A 21,280-nucleotide genomic window follows, 5' to 3' on the forward strand; every position below is an offset into this window, starting at 1 on the left:
AAGAAGAGAAAATATGATGTATTGTGTGTGTATATATATATATATATATATATATTTAATGTTGTTGTTTCATAACACAAATGTACAATTTGTATATTTTAATTACCTTTTCTTTCATCTCTTCAAGTTCTTTTGCAGTCTTAGATATAATTTTTTCAGCCCCTCTGTCAAACAAAATGAACGTGTTGACCCGGTTTCATCTTCTACTTTGGTTTGTATCATAAATCTATTTCATTTGCAAATTTGTTAGTAGAAGTGTGTGTATATATATATTATGTGTGCGTGTGTGTGAACTTTAAAATACATTTTTAGAATTGCTACTATATATTTGGCATTCAACATCATTTGTGGTTAACCTTGGTCCTGCAGATTTAGGCTCGACTTTACAGCGCTCACACCATTTTGACCTTTTTCTTGCATTTAAGACATGCATTATAATACCATCTGCATCTATTATTGACATTAAAGATTTTGGCTTGGCATGTCACCACTATGACCTGCAATATAAAGGTTTTTTTTTTTTTTTGAAGTTATTATAGAACTACTAAATAATCATATACGACAGCGAATTTAAGCCGAATAAGTACAATTGATACCTCTGTCTTTGAGTTCCATTCCATGTCCTTTAATTCAGCTCTCGTCTTTCTATCATGTAGGGGAAGTTCTCCATCTGCTACTCTAGGTGATCCTTTTATTGTGTTGTGCAATCTATTCATAATATTTTATATTATTTTTCGTTAGTTTGCATAATTTAAAAAAAAATAAAAAATAAAAGTAAAAAGCATGGTAGTATTTTCACTTGTCTCGAACTCTTGTAACCTCTGGAATGTCCAGGTTGACATAGAGCTTTGTTGCACATGTGGATGATACATGATAGTCACCTACAAAAAGTTAAACAGTATATATTAGGATTATTGATCTTGAGGCATTATATATATTTTTTTAAATTGCTTAGTGAAATGTTTTTTTGGAGGAAAATAAATTCATTCATTAAATAAAAGTGCAATCCTCATTCACAGGCCGTGCACAGAAAAGGCAAAAAAAAAAAGTACAAAAGAACAAGAAATAGGAAAATAAAATCCATATAAATATTTAAAAAAACATCAAACAGCTAACTAAATTACTGAAGTACAAAGAATCCATGATATCTAATAACCCCTCAATCCAGAAGGATACAAGCAGCGAAGTTCACTTATAACGTTTTCAAAAACAAATGTTCCAAAACCCTCTAAATTATCTCCAATTTATTAACAACGCCCACAGGTAAAGGGAAAAGAGAAAAGAAATAAGTGCAAGGCTAGATAAGTACTCTTAATAAGTGTGAGGCAAACCCCGTTGCACAAATTCATCCTCCAATCAACTAATCTCCTTAAAAGAAGCTCCCAAATACTTCATGGGAAGGGAAGAGATATGGCACCCAGTGCATCCGCCAACTCCTCAATATTTGGAATTGGAACTTCTCCTGCCGGCACAATTTCAGATTTACCCAAATTAATTCACACTTTAAACTGCCTCAAAACACACCAAAATACAACGAAGATACCAAATATGCGTAGAGTTTGCATCTCAAAAAAGGAGAGTATCATTTGCAAAATGGAAAAGAGAAATAACCATTGAGTCCCCTTGGACATTATCAATAGAAAAACCACTTAAATAACCTCCTGACACTGCTTTAGTGATCAACCTACAAACAGCAATGGGGAAAGCGGGTCTCTGGGATGAATACCCCTACTACTCAAAGAAACCAACTGGAGCGCCATTTTTTAAAACTGAAAATTTAACAGTTAAAATACAAAATTCTATCCACTTTCTCTATTTTTTCTCAAAATCACGTCGTTGAAGCACGTAAAATATAAAGCCCCAATTTTCATGATCATCCGCCAAGCTTACACAACTCCCTCAGTCTACTAGATTTTAGGCGGCTATCCACACACTCATTGGCTATTAGGACCAAATTAAGAATCTGTCACCGTTAAATGAGGGCATTTTGCTTATCCGACACTATCCTACCCAACACACCCTTAAGACGATTGGCTAAGACTTTAGCTAGAATTTTATAAACACTACCCACCAAACTAAGTTTCCTGAAATCTGTCAGTTCAATAGCTCCGTATTCCTTTCCCCTTCCTTCAACCACAACACCCAAGATTTTGTAGCTCCCTGACTCCTTTTGGCACTCTGGACCTTTGTGTTCTCACTCTACTGCCATTTTCCCTTGAGATTCTATATCAAATCCTCAGACTCCTCAAAGCCATCCACAGATGCTCCTAGAAACCAACTGAACCTCAAAATGTGCTGCCTTACTCACTCCACCACATCCGGAATCTCCTCCTCCTAACTATCAACTTTCTTGAAAAAGTCTCTCTCAGGCCTGATGAGATGGCTTCAGTGTAGAGTGTAGACCCACTAGTACTCTTAAATTGAGTCCATATCAAGGCGTGTTACATTTAGCCCACTACACCCCAGCTTATTTCACGAACTTAAAATATATATATATATATATATATACAGTATTTTTTTTTTCCTTTGCTCGTGTCTGTCCCAAAAAATGTCTCTTCACATCTTCGTTCATACTCACTATTAATCTCTTCGGACCCTTCCCCAAACTGTAACACCTCTCTTCACAAGTTGAGAGATTTCCTCTCTCATGGGATGCTTTCCTTTATCATTATCCATGAGAGTTTTCAGAGGAATGCTTCATTGTGCCTTCTCTAATCACCACCAGATATCTTTCATTTGCAGATAAATCTTTCTGACACCCTCATTCTCAAGCACCACCGCAAAGGTCCTGCCGTCTTGGACAGGGCTAGCCATTTTTCCCCAATCTCATCAGCCTTACTCGATTGATTCAACTCCTTAATGTAGAGATCTGCAGCTGCAGAAGCTTTGTCAAAATAAATGTAACCAAAAAAAAGTATCTTAAAAAAATACTTTGTTATAAATCTCACCACACTCAAGTAGAATACACAAAAGAGTTATGAATAAAATAGATTGTATTGATGTTTAAAAAATTACATGCTACACACACCACTCTTCATTATTTCTCTCTTGCTATTTCACTCACACTTGTTGAATACTACACTTTCTTTGTGAAAAGAACACTAACTGGATTACTACTCTACTTATTGGATGAATTTATACAATCTGTAGCCTTATATAGAAAACTACCACACTAAGGAGACAAGCAAGGAAACAACATCCTAAATTCACTTACCAAACTAGTTGAAAAGGTAGAAAAAATGCAAAAAGAAAAGTCAAGAAAGGAAACACTTATTCTTCTTGAACTCCTCTTCACCTATTTTGACACATGCAAACATTTTAAAAATTTATCACCAACCTAATGCTCTAGAGTCGGTGATGACTCTACACTTCATAATAACAGATTGCTCTGGTCCTATCAATTTTCGTAACTCAAAATCTGAAGCCCCGTCATCCACTTATCCTTTGACCTTCAAGGATAATCACCATTCTCCTTCAGCGCCCTCCCTTGAGTTCAAATAATGCCCAAAAGCATTGGATTTCTTATAGTCAGCATCCCCTTCTCTAGTTGTAACAAATTGTTTTTGGTTCCTCTTAAAAACCACATCCTCATTGTTTTTCAACAGCCACCTTGAGGTATTCTTGTCCATAAAGACTGATGACATAAAATCCTTTCCTCTCTCATATATTTGGTGATTATAGACCAATCCTCCCTCCTCTAAAACAAGTTGAAAAGATTTCAATTCGATTGTGAGGATGCTACCCCCCCCCCCCCAAAATAAAAATAATAATAAAAAGGAAATGACATGCTAAGTGAATTGTTACCTTTGTAAGCTTTCACAATAGTTGAAGTAACTATTACAATGAATGGATCTCGATCACTTTTGTAGAAATCATCATCTATCTGCAATGCAGTTTTTCCCCACAACTTTCTTTGCACATATCTGTTCCTGAAATTGTGTATGAGTAGGTTTGAAATCAGCTTCTTCATTATCATTTTCATTTCTCTTATTTTGCTTTCAACTATTGACTTACAATAGCTCATAACATTTGACATGAAAATAAAAGCATAACTTACTCTTCTAACAACAGTCCAATCTTTCGAATTTTTGTTAGACGGTCATTTAAATCGATCTCCTCAATGATTCCAATAAATTCCAATCTGCCAATCACATCTGCTAATGCCATGATATTAATTCAAATAGAGTTTGTATTGATTTGTCAATTGTATTATTTTCTCTAACTCAAAATATATTTGCAGATGCATGAAAGAAAAGGATGTATTGAGGACAAATTGTACAATAAATGTTGTGTGAAATAATTTGTAAAGTAATAAGAATTACCGGTCAAATAAGTTGTGTTGTGGCAACGGGAAACTATTGTTTCGTAATCAGCAAGTTCAAATTGGTATTCAGGTATTGAATGATAGAGTCTATCGATTTTAGAGACCGATGTTGTTGACGTGAAAAGAATTTTTTGTGGGTTATGTACATGACGATACTTCCCTGTATATTCCTCTACACTGAAATTTTTTATCACATACATGCATCCTTCATTTAAGAGAGGTCGGTAACGCTGAGCCAGATTCCTTCTGATACTTGCATGTAGTAGTTTTCCCTACAAAATATGCTTTCTAAATTTATTTGTCCATACTTAAAAAAAAAAAGTAGTTATTTTCAAAAATTGAATTTGGACTTACCTCTTCATCAACCAATATCATATCGAGACTGATAAGGTTATGGTCGTTCACTGTGTTAACCGCATCACACATTCATAAAACTATAATTTCACATTCCATTTGTCTTTCTCCATTGATATCTGCTTCAGAGCTGTATGCTCTATGTTGATTTGATTTTGTAATATCTGCACAAACTTTACTTTAGCAAGTTTTACTTATATTTATTGGGAAAATCTATTAATTGCAACATAGGTGACAATCTATTTTTCATTACATACAATTACAAATAATAAAAAATAATGGCAATTGTTACCTCTAGGTAAATTGTTGAAGATCTCCTTATATACAATATTTTTGTATAGAAATTATCACCTTAATCTTTTTTTTCAGTAACTACCCTAAGGTCATTTCTACTTGTAACTCTGGGATACAAAAACATATAGTTGTCCATGATTGAAGACAGGTTTATGTAGAAAAAGGCCAACATGTTGCAAAGATAGACCGTAGCTTTTATTAATTGTCATCACAAAGAAAACAGATACTGGAGATTGTCTTCTCTTTAGTACAAATGGTGATTATGACTTAGAAGCTGATAAAACAATTCATAGGATAATACTTTATCTCCAACATGAGTTCCTAATATGATTTGAACTTGTAAAACCCATTTTGACAATTGAGTGAGAGTGACTAAAAGTCTAGTATTACTGCAAAGTCCAACACTTTGGTTTAAATAACAAAGTAACATTATTGGCAATCCAACTTCCAACCTGAGTCAATGGTTTGGAATACTAGGAAACTTCAACGAATTGAGAACCTCTTTTGTATACACTATATCTTTGTCCAAAATGTTACCCGCAACTTTACATAATGAATTTGCACTATGATATGAATTTACAAAAGGTACAACGGATAATATTAGGGGTGTCCATGGAAACCGGCAACCTGCCCAACACGTCCCCCGTCGGCATCCGACCCGTCGCCACCCGATCTGACAACTCCGGCGGTCGGACGCGGGTTCCGACCTCACTAACCCGACCCCAGCGAGTCGGTTGTCGGTTTTTAATTTCAAAACCCGTGAAACCGACCCAAATCGAAGTCCATTCAAAACCCAGCCATTTTTCCAGATTCCGGCCCCTTTTCCAGATTCCGACCACTTTTTTTCCATATTCCGGCCACTTTTTCACTTAAATCAGTCGATTTTTGGCACAATAAACACCGGATCTGGCCGAACCAGTGATTTCTCATCACGATTTGCCAGAAATCTCGCTGGATTCGACAGGATCTCACTGGATCTTGGATGGATCCGATAAGATCTTGCCAGATCTAGCGAGATCTCGCCGCATTTCAAAGCATTCCGGTGATAATCGAGTTCACCTGAAACCAACCACCACTCGCCAGCAACCTGAACCGACTAACTCGTTACTGTTACGGGTCGGTTGCAGGTTGAAAAACCACCCATCCGATCTTGTACAGGTCGGTTGCAGGTTGGGCAAAAACCCGACCCGCCCGACCCATGGACAGCCCTAGATAATATGTACGTTTTCTTTGGGCAAAAAATTGCTAGTTTTTTTTGGCCACTTGGCACTTTCTAAGTGTTTTTATTTTGCCACTTGCCATTATATGAGACAATCTAGGGTATTAAAGTTTTGCCTTTCTCTCAATTTATGCTATTATGTATAATATTAGGTTAGATTAGTTTTTTGTGGTGAAGCATTTCCATATTCACATTGATTCTTTTAGATACACCCATGCACCTTCAAATTTCTACCCCTTAAGATCTCAAAATAAATTGCCTTGTGTAGTTGGAGTACGCTATCATTTTGTGTTAAGTCCACATATTTTTTGGCTTAATTTTGTGTCAAATTTGTTCATATGTTTGCTTAGTTCTCATGTATTTTGGGGGTTAATTTGTAATTGAGTAGAAGTACTAGAGCCCTAATTAGAGTTGTTGGTGAAGAAGGTCGCTCCTGCAAGATTCATGCTAGGCCATGAAATGGACACATGGCAAAAAAGGAAGATCTTTCTTCAATTCAAGTTGCAGCCAAGTTGTGCCTGCAACTTGCTCATGAATAAAATTCCAATTGTTATTCTTATCTCTTGACCAGCTCATTTTAAACATAAAGAACCCATTCCAATCTACCAGACCAACAAGAGAAAACCCTAGAGAGCAGATTGTGAGCCTTAGAGAGCAACATTGAGCTTGTTTCTTTAAGAGAGAGAGAACCCATGTCAATTGAGTGAATTCTACAACATTCTCTCTCATCTTTCCCTCTCACCATTTCCATACCTATAAAAAGTGATTTTATCCATCACTAGTGGAGGTTTGACGATGGTATTGTGGAGAGGTTTTTACTTTTTATGTCAAGAACTTTGGTTTTCCACTTCAAAACACATTCAGTGTTTTCATGTGGTTTGCTTCTCTTTATTCCAATTTTCGTATTGCTTTACTTATTTTAGTTACAATTTGAATATTGGCTAATCACTTATATTGGACATTAATTGTTAGTTTAGCTTATAAGTGAATAAGCCATAAAATTGGGTATTTGAGATCTAAATATATGCCTAGCGTGTTAGGTAGCATTTTTTCAATTTGTTCTTGATTTTTCTTTAATATCCACTAGAAAACTATTTCATTCAAACCAATATGCAATTAAGTCAAAATTAGTTTTGACGATTGTTGTCTTACCAACAAATGAAGATATCTTTTCAAAAATTTCTTGGATAAATGCATATTGATGGTAGCTGCCAATTACAAATCATTAACATGTTAGAAAATAAAATATGAACAAGAACTAAATTAAAAATGTTTAGCTTGTGTGATTGTGTTGGAGATTGTGGGGGAGATTGTGATGCCCCAATTTGATTGATTGTGTGATATGTGTAGGTGTGTGATGAGCCCCACATTGGGTATTTACTGGGTAAATCTGGGCTTTATTAACAATCATAAGAAGCCTCAATTGTGACTAGTCCTTTTAAGATATAGCGCCGATGTGGCTAGCGCTTTTCCTTGGGTCGTTACATATGGTATCAAAGACGGCCCAGTAACCCCATGTAGGCTCAAGACACTACCCTACAAAGTGGGCCCTAATGAGGACGTTAGGGATTTAAGTAGGGGAAATTGTGATGCCCCAATTTGATTAATTTGTGTGATGTGTGTGGGTATGTGATGAGCTCCACATCGGGCATATACTACGTTGAACAGGGCTTTATTAACAACTACAAAGAGCCTCAATTTTGACTAATTCTTTTAAGGTATAGCGCAGATATGACTAACGTTTTTTCTTGGGTCATTACATATGGTATCAAAGTCGGCCCAGTAACCCCGTGTGGGCTCGAAGACACTACCTCACAAAGTAGGCCCTAACGAGAACATTAGGCATTTAAGTGAGAAAGATTGTGATGCCCCAATTTGATTGATTGTGTGATGTGTGTGGGTGTGTAATGAGTCCCACATCAGGTATTTACTGGGTAAATCTGAACTTTATTAACAACTATAAGGAGCCTCAATTATAACTAGTCCTTTTGAGGTATAGTACAGATGTGGCTAGCGCTTTTCTTTGGGTCGTTACATATGGTATCAGAGCAGCAGGGGTTAGATGTTGGTATTCGCTCACAGGATTGTATGTGAGAATATGTGTTGATCCTTCACTAGCAGGGGTTAGATGTTGGTATCCGCTCACAAGATTGTATGTGAGAATATGTGATGTGTATATGTGACACTATGCTCTGATCAATTATATGTATGTGTTTTCTAATGATTTTCAGATGTGACTACATATGTATTAAGTGATTCATTATATGTTTTGGAATAATTATTTTTGATATCATTGAATGAGCTTGTGAAAAATCAAAATACTCGTGTTTTGCTTGACACTATTCAGTTGTATATTCTGTATAATTACTTACTAGATGTGTGGCTCACCTCATCAATTACTGTTTTCAGATTAAAGTGTAGTTGGGAATATAAAACCTTTGGATCGCTTTGTAAGGTGCAAGGTAGAGCATGGAAGTTGTAGGCGACTTCAGTATTACTTGAAGACTTATAGAATTTTAGTTACCTTTATTTTGTAATTCATGTCTTATATTGTGGAGTTTAGATTTTTGTAAGAGGTTTTTCTTTTTAGAGTATTGTTTCTTTAGAGTTTTAATTTATTTTGGATTAATTATGTTTATTGAGTTATATAAGTTCAGCAAGTTAGTCATGCATCTAAATTCATGTTCCATGGATTTGGGTCATGACAGTGTCGGTGTCAAAGCTCTAGGTTATGATTCTGTAGACAATTAGGACTTCTGATGTTTTTGTATAGGATGTGGAAGAATAGGCTTGAATCATTGGATATTCAATGCTTATTTTATGGGTTTGATAATTGTTAGAAGTAGTGTGTCTATATGCTTAAAATCATAAGAATAGTAAAAGCTTTAGTATCTCTTGTATACTATGATTTTTCTTTGAGGTTTATCCAACTCTAAAGTGTTGTCTGTTTGGTTATAGGAAAATGCCACCCCACAATTCTACCCCTTCTAGTTCTGAGCCAAATCTTGAAAACCTTGAGGGTGTTTTTAATGCTATTAGAAGTCTTGTTGAGGTGGTGGAAAAACATTTAGTACTAGTGGAACAGCTAAGCCCGAAGATGCTGAGGTTGAAGGATGTACCATTAAGCAATTCAGGAAAATGGGTCCTCCTTCATTTTTGGAAAACCCTAATCCTACAAAAGCAAAGACTTGAATAATGCAAATGGAGAAAATATTTGATGTGGGCTAGGGAGTTCGTTGATCCCATCAAAAAATGTCTTCAACTTCTTTATACTTTGATCTAGAGCTCAACTCTCAAGCTCTAGGTCTTGTCCTATCTCTTCTTGTTCTACCAACTTCATTTTTAGTCAATCTTGATCCCTTCAACCATCCTCAAAGTTTGTGTTTTTGAGCTCACAAAATCAACTCGAGAGGTGCTTTTGACCAGGAGAACAAAACTCGAAGAGCCACAACCTCACCATGAAGGCAACTAATGCCAATTTTTTGTCAACCTCATTTACTTGTAAAATCTCTATGTTAAAATATAAATATTACATATATAATATTTTCATAACAAATTTTATGTGATAAGTTGTTATTAGTTATAACTTAAAATCACTATTTGCCTACCAATAACTATCCGTAACCATAACTATACATGACAACTTATGTGAAAGTGTTTTGAATTTTTATTTTTTTATTTAAAGAACAAGTGTTGTGTATAATATCCATCGCTCTTTTTTCATCACAACCCCTCCCTAGTCTCTAATGATTGTAGCCAAGGGACAGACCAACGATATTTGACGTGGACGGCCTTGATGCACCTTGAGCTTTCACCGGAGGCTCCAATACCGCCAGTAGACTAGAGAAGACGCAATCTGATCATGTACGGACGTGGGCAAGAAATTCATGCTGACGTGGGACCACACCATATATAAACCCCTCCTTCAGATCCTCCACACGCACGCCCCAACTTCCATAACCGTTCTCTCTCTCTCTCTCTCTCTCTCACAAAATTCAGAGAACAAAATTACCAAAACTGAATCCTCACTAAAAAAAAAAGCTCATTCGGAATACAAAAATTCAAAAAAATCATTCACAATGAAAGTAGCACTGAGCAGAGCGAAGCGAAAGCTCGAGACAAAACCAGCAACGCTCATCAAGAAGAAGCTCCGCTCGGAGCTACCTCGCCGGAGACGATCACAGATCTCTCCGATTCTATATTCGTCTCTGAATTTAGCTCTTCCTTGTAAGAATTCTGGTTTCTCTGCTTTTCCGGTGGACTCTAGCTCTTTCTCCTACTTCGGCAGCGAAGTTTCATGCGATTCGAGCAGAGTCTCCGTTGGATCGGAGAACAAGCCGAGTTCGAACTTGAGGAAGAGAAATCTCGGTGAGATTGAAGGCTCTGGAGCTGTGGTTAAGGCCAATGCACCTGTTCGTAGAGTTACCAGATCGTATTACAGAAGGAAGGAAAATGAAGGTAAAGTCGGTGAAGCGGAGGTCTCTGAGTCGTCGTGTGTGGAATCGAATTCTGAAGTTGATGCTGGAGTTTTCGTGGAGAGAAGCTCCAAGTTGAAGAGCAAAAGTGGAAAACTAAATGAAATTACGGAAGAGATTGAAGGAAATGAAGGCTCCGAAGCTGTTTCGAAATCGGAGATTTCTTTTGTTGAGCAAGTTTCCGATGGAATTTTGAATTTCAGTGACGGAAATGTAAAAGCAAATTCCGAGTTCAATGAAAACGAAGTCGTTTCGGTTGCTTCTGCTGCTAAGTTAGCTGAGGAAGCAACTGAGCAAGTTGAGAACAGAGCATCAGAATTTGAATTTTCTGAGATTTCAGGAAATTTCTTCGACGCGAATATTACGGTTCCGAACTCTGAGTCCACGATTGATCAAAAGCAAAAGAGCTTCGAATTCGACTCCGATCTCGCTTGTACGGAGCAATTCTCATACGAAGACGTCTCCGAGTACTCGTCTAGCTTCCAATCGGAAAATTTTCTGGAAAGTTCTGACCTAGAGTTCTCGGATTACTCTCCATCTATTTTCTTCGAAACTGGAAGCGAATTTTCGGAGCGCTCGGAGGGAGATTCAACTCCTTCGCGTACTTTCTCTCTGCTCCTTCAGTACAGAGAGGATTTCTCGCGCTCAACTACTCCTCTTGACACCAAAATTTCTTCACGCCTCGAAAACGAAAATCATCATCAATCTACTGTAAGCTTCTCATGCAATGCAATTCGATTGGTTTCTGTTACTTTTTCTTCTTTTTTTCCGTTTGTTTTCTTGGCAACCAAACAGAGTAGTACAGTTTGCGTGTTTTAATTAAAATCTAATTATCTTATTTAATTTAATTTTAATTATCGAATTTTGCTTTTTATTCAAGTCCGTGAGGAGGTTCGAAGATGAGGTGGACGAAGAGAGCTACGTGGCATTGAGAAACAGAGAAAGAAGGCAATTGTTTCCATACAACTACGCAGAGGAGTATTGCTCCACCACAGACTACGGCGATCTCGTTCTTCAGCTACGATCACAAATGGTCCACTGGATCGTTGAGGTGAGTGAGTGAGTGAACGAGCGAGAGAGTCCACGTAACCACGTCTTCGTTCATGTTTTCAATTAATCGCCGTAGTTGAAACAAACACGTTTTAGTTTCAGTTAGAGAAGGGGCAAAGATTCTCTGCATTGACTTCTTTTCTGCATTCATTGCTCCTTCCAGTCGTTTTCTGACACGTCAGCTTTTATAAAAAACTGAACGACCATGCACTTTCTCTCGTTAAATGTTCACTCTCATGTTAGAACTTGGAACCAACTAATAACTCGTTTTGCACTTCTTCTATTGGCTAGCAACTGATAAAGAAGCTGTATCTGATAGTAGTACATATTCCGAGGGTGATTTTGTCATTTGCATGCATTTTTGGTGCTATGGTTTACGTTAGCATTTCCCTATTAACTGAATGAACAGAGTGTGGTAGTTGCCAATAGGATCTAGGCTGGCACAGTGTTGAGTGTCAAAGCTTGTTGGACAATTTTTCCTCACGAGTTTTCGCATACATATGGAGGGTATGATTCAGTGTGGAAAGTAACCTCAAGTGTCTATATATAAATAATAACTCGTTAATATTTGTTGCACACAATTAATTATTACAAATATAGCACAATTTAAAATTTTAACTAAAATTGTATTTTGAAAACATGATTTCAAATGAAGTGGTGTGCACACTCCATACACACCAGTGTGTAATAATTAGCGCTCATTTTAATTCCTCTCTTAAAAGAGTAATTAGTTTCACCAAGGTGTACTAATTGTTTAGTATATATAAATATGATTCAAAGAATCTTATAACTGCAAAAATATTGAGCATGTACACACTTGTCTAGTGGCTGAATTTCAAAATTACAAATTGGGAGCACTTGTGGATCCCCATTCCCATCGAAGCTCATTCAAGTATTGGTTACTTAACCGATGTGTTATAATGGTTGCAAAGTCTTCCACGAATTGGTCGCTCTTCTACACTCTTTATTCTAGAAAAAAGAAAAAAGAAAGAAAGAAAGAAGTGCACCCATTGTCTTTTTTACTTTTTATTTAAAAGATTTTGATGCTTATTGTATTATTGTTAGTTTTGTTACTTGCTAATTTGATAATTTGTGCAATTTGGTATGAATGGGCAGCAAAGTACTGAAAAGGAGCTTCACCAGGAGACGATGTTCCTAGGAGTTACCCTCCTTGACCGATTCCTAAGCAAAGGTTTCTTCAGAGACAAAAGACACCTTCAAATTGTTGGAATAGCCTGTCTTACATTAGCCACTAGGATTGAAGAGAAACAGCCCCACAACAGGTAAATCACACTTCTCTCATCTTTCCTAATCGTACTTGCAAAGTTCCCCAGAAGCATATATAGAAAGAACTCTTAATAGTCCACTTATATTGGTTTGTGCCATAGTAACAGGTTCACTATTAAATGGAAATGATATTTTACTACAATGTGTATTATTGCCATGTGACAGTATCAGGGAACTTTAGCCATCTTCTGGAAAACATAGGTAGAATATCTTAACGTGTCAGTTCATATGTCAAAGAGAATATAAGGCAGTTTCATTTCTTATAGATGGTTCCTATTTAGAGACTTCTAGTAAAAATGAATTAAAAAAAGAAGAGTTACTGTTAAATTTATGAGAGCTCTAGCTCGTGTTCTTGTCTTAAATAGCTCGAATACCCACTTTTTCCAAATTCTCTGTCCAATTCTGTGTTCAATTGCAATAAGTCTATTCCAACCATGTTCTCAATCACACAATGGTATGATGATGACAACTGTCACTTAATTGCTTCGGAAGCTAAGATGATTAGTAGAATCGTCAGTTTTCCCAGAAGGATGAGAATTTTGATGACTGTAAATTTTCTGATGGGAATTGTAGCGTTCAGGAAAAGTATTTCTTCATGGGAAGCAATGTGTACAGCAGATTCGAAGTTGTGGCCATGGAATGGCTGATTCAAGAGATCCTCAACTTCCAGTGTTTCTTGCCCACCGTTCACAACTTCTTGTGGTACATCCTTTTACCCCTCATTGTATTCTTAGTAGTCTTGAGTTTCGCATTGAGCAATTCATCTTTCTGTTTTAACTACTATTTTAGCCAAAAAGTTTTAACTGCAGCTTGCATTGTCTCCACTACCTATTAATGCCTAGTTTGAAACACATCATAGGTTCTACCTGAAAGCTGCTAAAGCTGATGCAGATTTAGAGAAGAGGGCCAAGTACCTGGCAGTACTAGTTCTTTCAGTCCAAGAGCAACTATGCTACTGGCCCTCAACAATTGCAGCAGCTCTTGTCATATTGGCTTGTCTAGATAGCAGACAATATGCATTCCAAAGAGTACTTGAGGTATACATATATGCTTAGAACATAGCAATACTAGCTTTATTGAATTTTCTGGTCTGCAGCTTCTAACTGCTGCATCATATAATTGAGCTGGTTTGGGCCACCGCTGATAGCCTCAGGCAGTGCTTACAGATGCCAATGAACAGTAGTAGTGGGCTACACAACTCCCCCTCCCTAATATCCTACCACTTTGCTTAAAAAAGCTATTGGCCATTGCTTTATAAACTATAATCTCGATTTTGTATATAAAACTGTGTAAAATTTCCAGTCTTGCTTTATAAAATTTGTTTAATCTAGTCAAAATTTCATAATCTATAAGTTCTATTATTGCCCATGTCCTCTTTCTCAGGTTCCACCTCTTTCTTTTCCACTCAATTCTCATTTTAGTTCCTGGAAATACTAGAAAATCCCCTTTAGTTTGCCCTAACTGGCGTCACTATGAGATTGTTATCATATAAAATGCATCAAAATCTTCAGTTTTTCACTTAGTTAACATGTGATTTTGCAGACTCACATCAGGACAAAAGATCACGATTTACATGAATGCATAGAGGTATGGAAGTAAAATGAAATCCTCTCTTTCGTTCTACTTTTCTTCAGTGCGATTTCTCAGATTCAAAGTTGCAACAAGTGAACTAGTCCCATCCACTAAGGCATTGCTAAACATGAGAACTTTAATAAAAAATTGTAATATCATCATTTAATTAGAATTTAGCTACAATGTTTCCTGATATTGTGTTTGTTGCAACAGAACCTCGAGTGGTTGTTAAGGTACATATGATGGCATGCTAGCAGGGAAGGGACAGTAAACAAACATTGTTGAAATTTTCTTCACCCATCCCAAAGGCATGGGTGAAAATGTAGCTCAAGGTGATCTTCTTTCTAATACCTGATTAATAAGGCAAAAACCTGATTCTTTTTTCAATGTAAACACATACTGGCTGCTTGTTTTACACTTCCCATAAAAGTAAAAATTCTAGCTGTACGTTCTTTCAGTAAGCCCTAAACATTCAAACTTGTTCATCTGTTCGTATGCAAGCAATGAGAGGCAGAGGATTACTTCCCATAAAAGAAAAAAGAAAAAAAGGCTTTGTTTCTTATGTTCTCATTCTGCGTTACAAAAGATCTTTGATCTCTTCATAGGCAGAGTTAAGTGGTTGCTGTGCTATGCATCAAAAAAAAAAAGTGGTTGCTGTGCTTAATGTGGGAGCATATATGCTGTAAAATGTCTGTCAGAACGACAAGGACGAGAATGACACGGTTCAAATATTAAGGACTAAAATGAAACACTAAATTTGTTGGGGATCAGCATGAAACCACCCCAAAAATTCAGGACCAAAAGTATATTCAAGGCTATTTTGGTAATCTAAATCATTTACTGTTAACTTTTAAATGTGGTGTTTCAGTGGAAACAAAGCTATCCACACCATCTAGTTTTCTGATGGGGGGCATGCTATCATAGTTCATAGTTTTCGTGAATTAATATTCCTGCCAAGGCTGTGCTTGGAAGCAACTTCCTGTTCCATTCCTTGAGGGCAGAAGCTTATGGTGTTTGCAAGTCTAAATCTTCATACAGAATCCCCCCACTCACTCTCTCTCAAAGCCTGGTAGTGAGGATTAGTTTTTGGGCTAAAGCATTTTGTTCAGTGGCATTCAAAGCTACCATGGAGATTGGTTGATATCCTGTCAAGTGATAAAACTAGTTTTGGGATTCGGAAGTTGCCTAATTAGATGCCAATTAACCCGAGTGTAGTGCAGCTTAATTTAATGCAACCCCATAATTGCGTATCATCAAGCTACTTGAAACTAGCTTCCTTACCAAAATGTATTAGCTTTTAAGAGTGTCCCTGACACCACTATTTCGCACTCATTGTTGAGTCCAAAAAATGATAGACCAATACAAGCTTCTTTTTTACCCCTGACATGGATAGTATCAAAGTAATATGTCCATTCATGCATTATTCAGTGGCAATAGTTCTTACAATTTCCGGAACAAACACAATGCCAAACTTTCCACTTGATTCCTTTTAGATGTTGGATTATGATGCCCCACCAACCGTTTCATCATTCCTCTTCTATCATTCTTTCGGCTAAGTGATAGAACCCTAATCTTTACACACTACCCTCATGGGCATTTGCAGCCTTTAACTTGCACCATATTGAGCTGCCCTTTGTAGCCACCCAATTTGACCATTACCATTCTTAGCAGAATAGCAGTCGATGCATCAGATTTCATTTCAAATAATTTAGAGTGTAAGTCACCAACATCCCCCCTCTTATTACAATCCATATGTGTACGAACTTATTCAAATCATCATGTATTGAGCTGGCAGTAGTAAATCAAGCGAAAAATAGAAGATAGAAATACACAACCACAAAATTTGTTCAATGATTCATGAAACAAGACCCAAGAAGACATTTAATTAGCAAATGAGATTAACTTCTTGGTAGACTAATGGTCCGTTTGGATTGAGGGAGAGGGAGGGGAAGTAGAGTATAGTTAGCTGGAAATTAGCCTAGTTTTCAGACAACTATACTCTACTTTTCCTCCCTCCCCCCTCTAACCAAACAGGACATAAGAGAATTTGGAAGGAAAAAAACCTAGAAGCAATATATACCATAAAGGAATCGTTTACTTAAGCAAAATCAACATTCTAGTTGGAAAAATTATAAATAAATTCATTACCAGGAACAACACACAATTCTATAGCTAAATGGAGGACAGTAGCATTTCAATATTTCAGCTGACAAAGGAGGTTACTTCATATAAACCAAAAGAACAAAAATTTCTATTTCAAAATGAAATTTATGATGGAAGTAGTCTAAGACTGCTATCCACTAGACTTAAGAGCAACTCCTTTCAAAGGCAGTTGTACATTTCTTACCTATATATATATATATATATATATTTTTTTTTTTTTTTTTTTTTTGAGTTAATTTCTTACCTATATTTGAGTTCAATGGAGATGTAAGGAGCAAGCCACAAAATTTAAATTCACTAGAGCAATTAACATGACCCACCATTGTACAACAGGCAATCTATGTCACTGAATCTTTGTACTGAAGCATATCACACAGCAAATTGAAAAGTAATCCAAATGTATTGGAGAAAGGAAAATCCAAAGCAGTTATATCATTCCAAGCTTACTATCATAAGCTGAATTGAGCGGAACCATTGGAGGCTCTGCTGTGGAAGACCCGTCAAGATGCATCTGTGCAAAATCATTGATGATCCCTGTCCTTTGCCTATAAATTATCTCATTTTTTTCCTCCTCAGCCTTATCGACCTTCTCCTTGGTCATCATAGTTACATCCTCAGCTGCCTTTGTAACTGCACCAAATGCACTTGAAATCCAAGAAGCTCCAGTTAATAAATAATGATTGTTTACAATAGCAGATCCTGCTCCGCTTGCCTTCTGTTCAGCAGCAGCAAAAGCAGATTTTGTCTTCTCAGACACATGGAACCACTCATCCATCTCTCTCACCTTTTCATTGACTATTGTGGTTCCAATGCTTAGCTTCTCACTCAGGCCAATTTTACGGTCAATGGAAGCAACTGTGGCAGAGGCATTTGATGTCAAGTGATGTCGTTCATCAAGGGCTTTAGTCTTGTTAATTGCGTCCTTTCCCAAGACAAAACCCTTAGCAAGCATGGTGCTCACCACATCTTCAGCCTTCTTAACAGCAGAGCCAGTAGCAGCTGGCTTTTTCTCCTTTCAAGAAGAATATATAGAAAGTTCAGAAAGAAGGAATTGCCTTTGGAAAACCTTTTTTTTTGGGGGGGAGAGAGAAGAAGTTACTTCATATAAATCCACACATATGCAGCATTAATTTTAAATTTCACCCAAAGAAGGAAAGAAAGAGAGAAATATCTCATCTGAAGTGTTCCAGACAGAGAAACACAGCAGTCAAGCAAAGCAAACCAGATTCAGTGTAACTTCACATAGTCACTCTCTTTTGAAGATGGTTAGAACTTAGAACACCACTAGGCCGCAAATGTGGTGGTTCAATATACACTCTGTCAAGTTCATAATTTTCGTTTATTGTCTAAATTAATATTTATTGCAATGCAATAAGTATTTACTGATAGAAAAACCATTTCACATTTTAGAGATTAGACACGTGTGAATGGCCTCTACCAACACTAAAACATCTGAAAGCAAGAGCCTATACCATATGCATTTAGTTGCTGAAATTTAAATAATAGATGTGTGTGCATGTGTATCATAAATCATATATACTACTTGAAAATATAGAAGTTTAGCTCATTGCTAATTTTTGCCCTTTAAATATCTGAGATCTAGAATATAACTTCAAGTGTTACTATATATGGCAATCTCCATATGTGACCAAATGATGCACATTATTTTATTTCTTTTGGAACTGTAAAGTCTCCAATATTTCATAAGATCTGAAGAAAAATAAATAAAGAATATGAGCCTGAACACCAGAAAAATGGACAAAAATTATTCTCCTACTTGCTATTAGCCATATTCCACTAAATTTACACGTCAAGTGTAGCACTGGAGTGGGTAATCATCCTTAATGACGTGAATATAAAGATATAATTCTCAACAAGCTATATGATTTACCGGGCTTGGTGGGATTGCTTCAGGGGGCAGCTGGTAATTCTCAACAGGTGTAATGGAGACAGAAAGATCAGCTATTGTAGCTCCCTGGGTTGACATGTAAGAAAATTTAGAATAGGTACATATATATTTTTAAAAAGTAAAATATTCAAATGCTATCCAACAAACATAAGAGTGTTAGGAAGGCATGCACGAATGATGCATCCAAGCTTGCCTTGAGTTGTGGTCAATGCCATCAAGTGAGACCTTGAGGCCCACTCCTTTAGTGCTTCTACTGCATTAGGCCTGGCCAATGCCTTAAGCTGACTGACTAATGCAGTACTGTGAATGAGTTCTACACAGAGGACTAACACTAAAATTACCCGGTGTTGTAAATCTTCAGAGTTTTACTATTTATGATTTTATTTCGTTTCAAATTTTTTGATTTTTAACGATAAGGGATTTTTAGGGCTCATGTATTATCTCAACACCTTCCCTGGTCTCACATAATTGACTTATGAAACTTTCTGCACAAGTATAAGAACTAATAGTTCAAACACCATTATGGACAGACATACTGATAGGAGTGCTGCTGTATCTGCTCCCTGTGAATCCTTGAAGGTAACATAGGCAAGCCAGGTCTTATCAGTTTCGCTGCCAAGAGTATAACCAAACTTTTTTCAGAATGACTTTTCTGACAACTCTAATGTACATATAATTCAAACATATTGACCTTTGCATTTCGACATAGTGAATATCACCCGAAAATGAAAAGAATTCTCTGATATCCCTCTCAGAAGCAGCTAGTGAAATGTTGCTAACCTTAACCGTTCTTATCTGTAAGGTGTAAAAAAAGAAATAAATCTGGTTACTTTTTCACCGAGGGACTGATGCATCAAAACAAAACTTTATGGTCATGTACATTGAATTAAGTTGAATGCTTGAATGCCAGACAAATTTTACAATTGGTTTATGACAAAAAAAATCTTTTTAAGTCCAAGTTCTTGACTGATAACCTGACAAGTTGTTAGTGAAACTAACAAATAGGTAGATAAGTGATTGAATTGAAACCAGACTTTCACTTTAAAAAATTACCAACTCTCATTCACAACCTCAAAGAGACCTCATATGAATATGAAGGCATAGTTCTTATAATTATTGGTGGTGCTACTGCTAGTACCAATACTATTCTTGCTGATGCTGAAAAGTTCCAAAAGAAAATACATGCATTCAAAAATCCAAATATAAAAGCAGGATTTTCACAACTAATATCCAGATCATGAATAAAATTCTACTGTTAATAGCAGTAGCTAGTGTTATGCCTAATTTATTTTTACCATCACATCTGAAACATTGATTATCCAGTTTGGTGTCGTGGATGATTGGGGACTTGTTTCAATCCCCTGATCAGTATGGTCCTTTGGGACCTGCACAAAAAATCTACATAAGGTACTTTTCAAGGTTAGAGGTAAAACGGAAAGCTTTATAAGCAACAATAAGCAAGAAGCATAATACAAATTAAGTCATACAAGGACAGAGTAGAAATCAGTTATAAAGAAAAGGAACATATGCAAGACAGGATAGACTACAGAGGATAAGAGAAGTTGGCAAAAACGTATACTGAATTAATTGAAAATTCATAAGGGAGTGATATGATGGAGCCATGCTATATCATTGGATGCTAAAATGCATCACTGGGACAATAACGAGTATGGTAAATATTCAATTCAATTTAATCCGATTTGTGGAGCCTAAAGCTCATGTTCAAAATTCACAACAACTTAGTGAAGAAATTAGTGTACACGAGATGATAACTAGTAATTATTCAGTACTTTGAAAGCAATACTCCCTACTCACACACACATAACAATGGATCAGCAAATTATATTTACAATTCCACCTCATTATTCATGTGAGAGGAGGTAGCATTGCTCTAGTAATATATACTAAAGAATTTTCCACAATAAAACACAAGCAATATCTCTTAGTCACAAAGCTATAAAGAGCAATACAAAAGAAACATACATTCTAATTTCATTTCTTCCCTTGAATTAAGGTCCTATTGTTTAGTTCAACGTTCATGTAATTAAAACCAAGTACATTTGAATAGTCTAACCTATTGGTCCGATCATTCATATTCCGATTCCATGTTTGCTTGCCTACTTGGCACTTGCTAAGAAAATTAAGGACAGAAAAATTTTATTAAAAATAAAAATAAAAAAGAAAAAGAAAAAGAAAGAAGAACAGAGTGTCTAAAGTTACATTTGGTTTGTCTCTTAGACATAATCAAGCATAGAAAGAAATCTTAGACATTGGCATCAAACACAAAACAAATCTATCAACCAAAATGGTAATGAGCTACAAATCATGATGGATCTGACTAAGACCCAAATATTACTAAAATTATATGACACAAAAAACACGTAAACTCACCGACATTTCAAGATTGTGATAACAGTAGCCAAAAAAAGGGACCTCCGGTGGGAGAGAGGAGAACGTAGAAGAAGTGATCTGATAAGCTTCAATGTTACGGAATCCTAGTAGAAGAAAGCATTTGATTTGAGATTGTGTTTTTTGTGTTTGTGTATTTGTTTTTTTCTATTATTATTATATTTTATGAGTTCGCGCGCTAATCACGAGAGATTTTCTGTCTGGGTTGATCGTGCTTGGATGGT

The 21,280-nt window shown here is 36.4% G+C and overlaps 3 protein-coding genes across 6 annotated transcripts; 1 reads left to right on the plus strand and 2 right to left on the minus strand.

Moving 5' to 3' along the window:
• Window positions 1-392: 392 nt before the first annotated feature.
• Window positions 393-4,851, minus strand: LOC126719512 (uncharacterized). Its single transcript, XM_050422055.1, has 7 exons — window positions 4,679-4,851; window positions 4,323-4,596; window positions 4,058-4,154; window positions 3,805-3,929; window positions 800-881; window positions 597-708; window positions 393-497 (listed from the first exon to the last, which is right to left on the minus strand). Exons 1-7 carry the CDS (start codon window positions 4,748-4,750, stop codon window positions 393-395), a joined length of 867 nt encoding a protein of 288 aa, XP_050278012.1. The 5' UTR covers window positions 4,751-4,851.
• A 5,125-nt stretch (window positions 4,852-9,976) lies between these two features.
• On the plus strand, window positions 9,977-15,071 carry LOC126717764 (cyclin-SDS). Its single transcript, XM_050419648.1, has 7 exons — window positions 9,977-11,377; window positions 11,547-11,717; window positions 12,833-12,999; window positions 13,577-13,705; window positions 13,863-14,040; window positions 14,546-14,590; window positions 14,789-15,071. Exons 1-7 carry the CDS (start codon window positions 10,079-10,081, stop codon window positions 14,816-14,818), a joined length of 2,019 nt encoding a protein of 672 aa, XP_050275605.1. The 5' UTR covers window positions 9,977-10,078; the 3' UTR covers window positions 14,819-15,071.
• A 1,935-nt stretch (window positions 15,072-17,006) lies between these two features.
• On the minus strand, window positions 17,007-21,280 carry LOC126717765 (binding partner of ACD11 1). Of its 4 annotated transcripts, none has more exons than XM_050419649.1 (6): window positions 21,039-21,278; window positions 19,943-20,032; window positions 19,339-19,442; window positions 19,184-19,259; window positions 18,630-18,713; window positions 17,007-17,750 (listed from the first exon to the last, which is right to left on the minus strand). In XM_050419649.1, the coding sequence occupies exons 1-6, from the start codon at window positions 21,042-21,044 to the stop codon at window positions 17,166-17,168; spliced, it is 945 nt and encodes a 314-aa protein (XP_050275606.1). In that variant the 5' UTR covers window positions 21,045-21,278; the 3' UTR covers window positions 17,007-17,165. The 4 variants fall into 4 exon arrangements, with proteins under 4 accessions (XP_050275606.1, XP_050275607.1, XP_050275608.1 ...); XM_050419650.1 differs by having other exon boundaries at window positions 19,943-20,045; XM_050419651.1 differs by lacking the exon at window positions 21,039-21,278 and adding an exon at window positions 20,722-20,743.

This window comes from Quercus robur, chromosome 3 (assembly GCF_932294415.1).
Source record: "Quercus robur chromosome 3, dhQueRobu3.1, whole genome shotgun sequence".
NCBI lineage: Eukaryota > Viridiplantae > Streptophyta > Magnoliopsida > Fagales > Fagaceae > Quercus > Quercus robur.

What these genes read in the sequence shown, in the direction of transcription:
- LOC126717764 (XM_050419648.1), top strand. Translation starts at nt 10,079, where the DNA reads ATGCTGACGTGGGACCACACCATATATAAACCCCTCCTTCAGATCCTC. An exon ending in ACCGTTCACAACTTCTTGTG is followed by an intron (nt 13,706 to 13,862) that starts GTACATCCTTTT and finishes AACACATCATAG; the next exon opens with GTTCTACCTGAAAGCTGCTA. An exon ending in CATTCCAAAGAGTACTTGAG is followed by an intron (nt 14,041 to 14,545) that starts GTATACATATAT and finishes GTGATTTTGCAG; the next exon opens with ACTCACATCAGGACAAAAGA.
- LOC126719512 (XM_050422055.1), bottom strand. Translation starts at nt 4,750, where the DNA reads ATGTGTGATGCGGTTAACACAGTGAACGACCATAACCTTATCAGTCTC. An exon ending in CAACACAACTTATTTGACCG is followed by an intron (nt 4,155 to 4,322) that starts GTAATTCTTATT and finishes TGGCATTAGCAG; the next exon opens with ATGTGATTGGCAGATTGGAA. An exon ending in GTTACAAGAGTTCGAGACAA is followed by an intron (nt 709 to 799) that starts GTGAAAATACTA and finishes TATTATGAATAG; the next exon opens with ATTGCACAACACAATAAAAG.
- LOC126717765 (XM_050419649.1), bottom strand. An exon ending in TCAATGTTTCAGATGTGATG is followed by an intron (nt 19,443 to 19,942) that starts GTAAAAATAAAT and finishes TACACCTTACAG; the next exon opens with ATAAGAACGGTTAAGGTTAG. An exon ending in ATACAGCAGCACTCCTATCA is followed by an intron (nt 18,714 to 19,183) that starts GTATGTCTGTCC and finishes ATGTCAACCCAG; the next exon opens with GGAGCTACAATAGCTGATCT.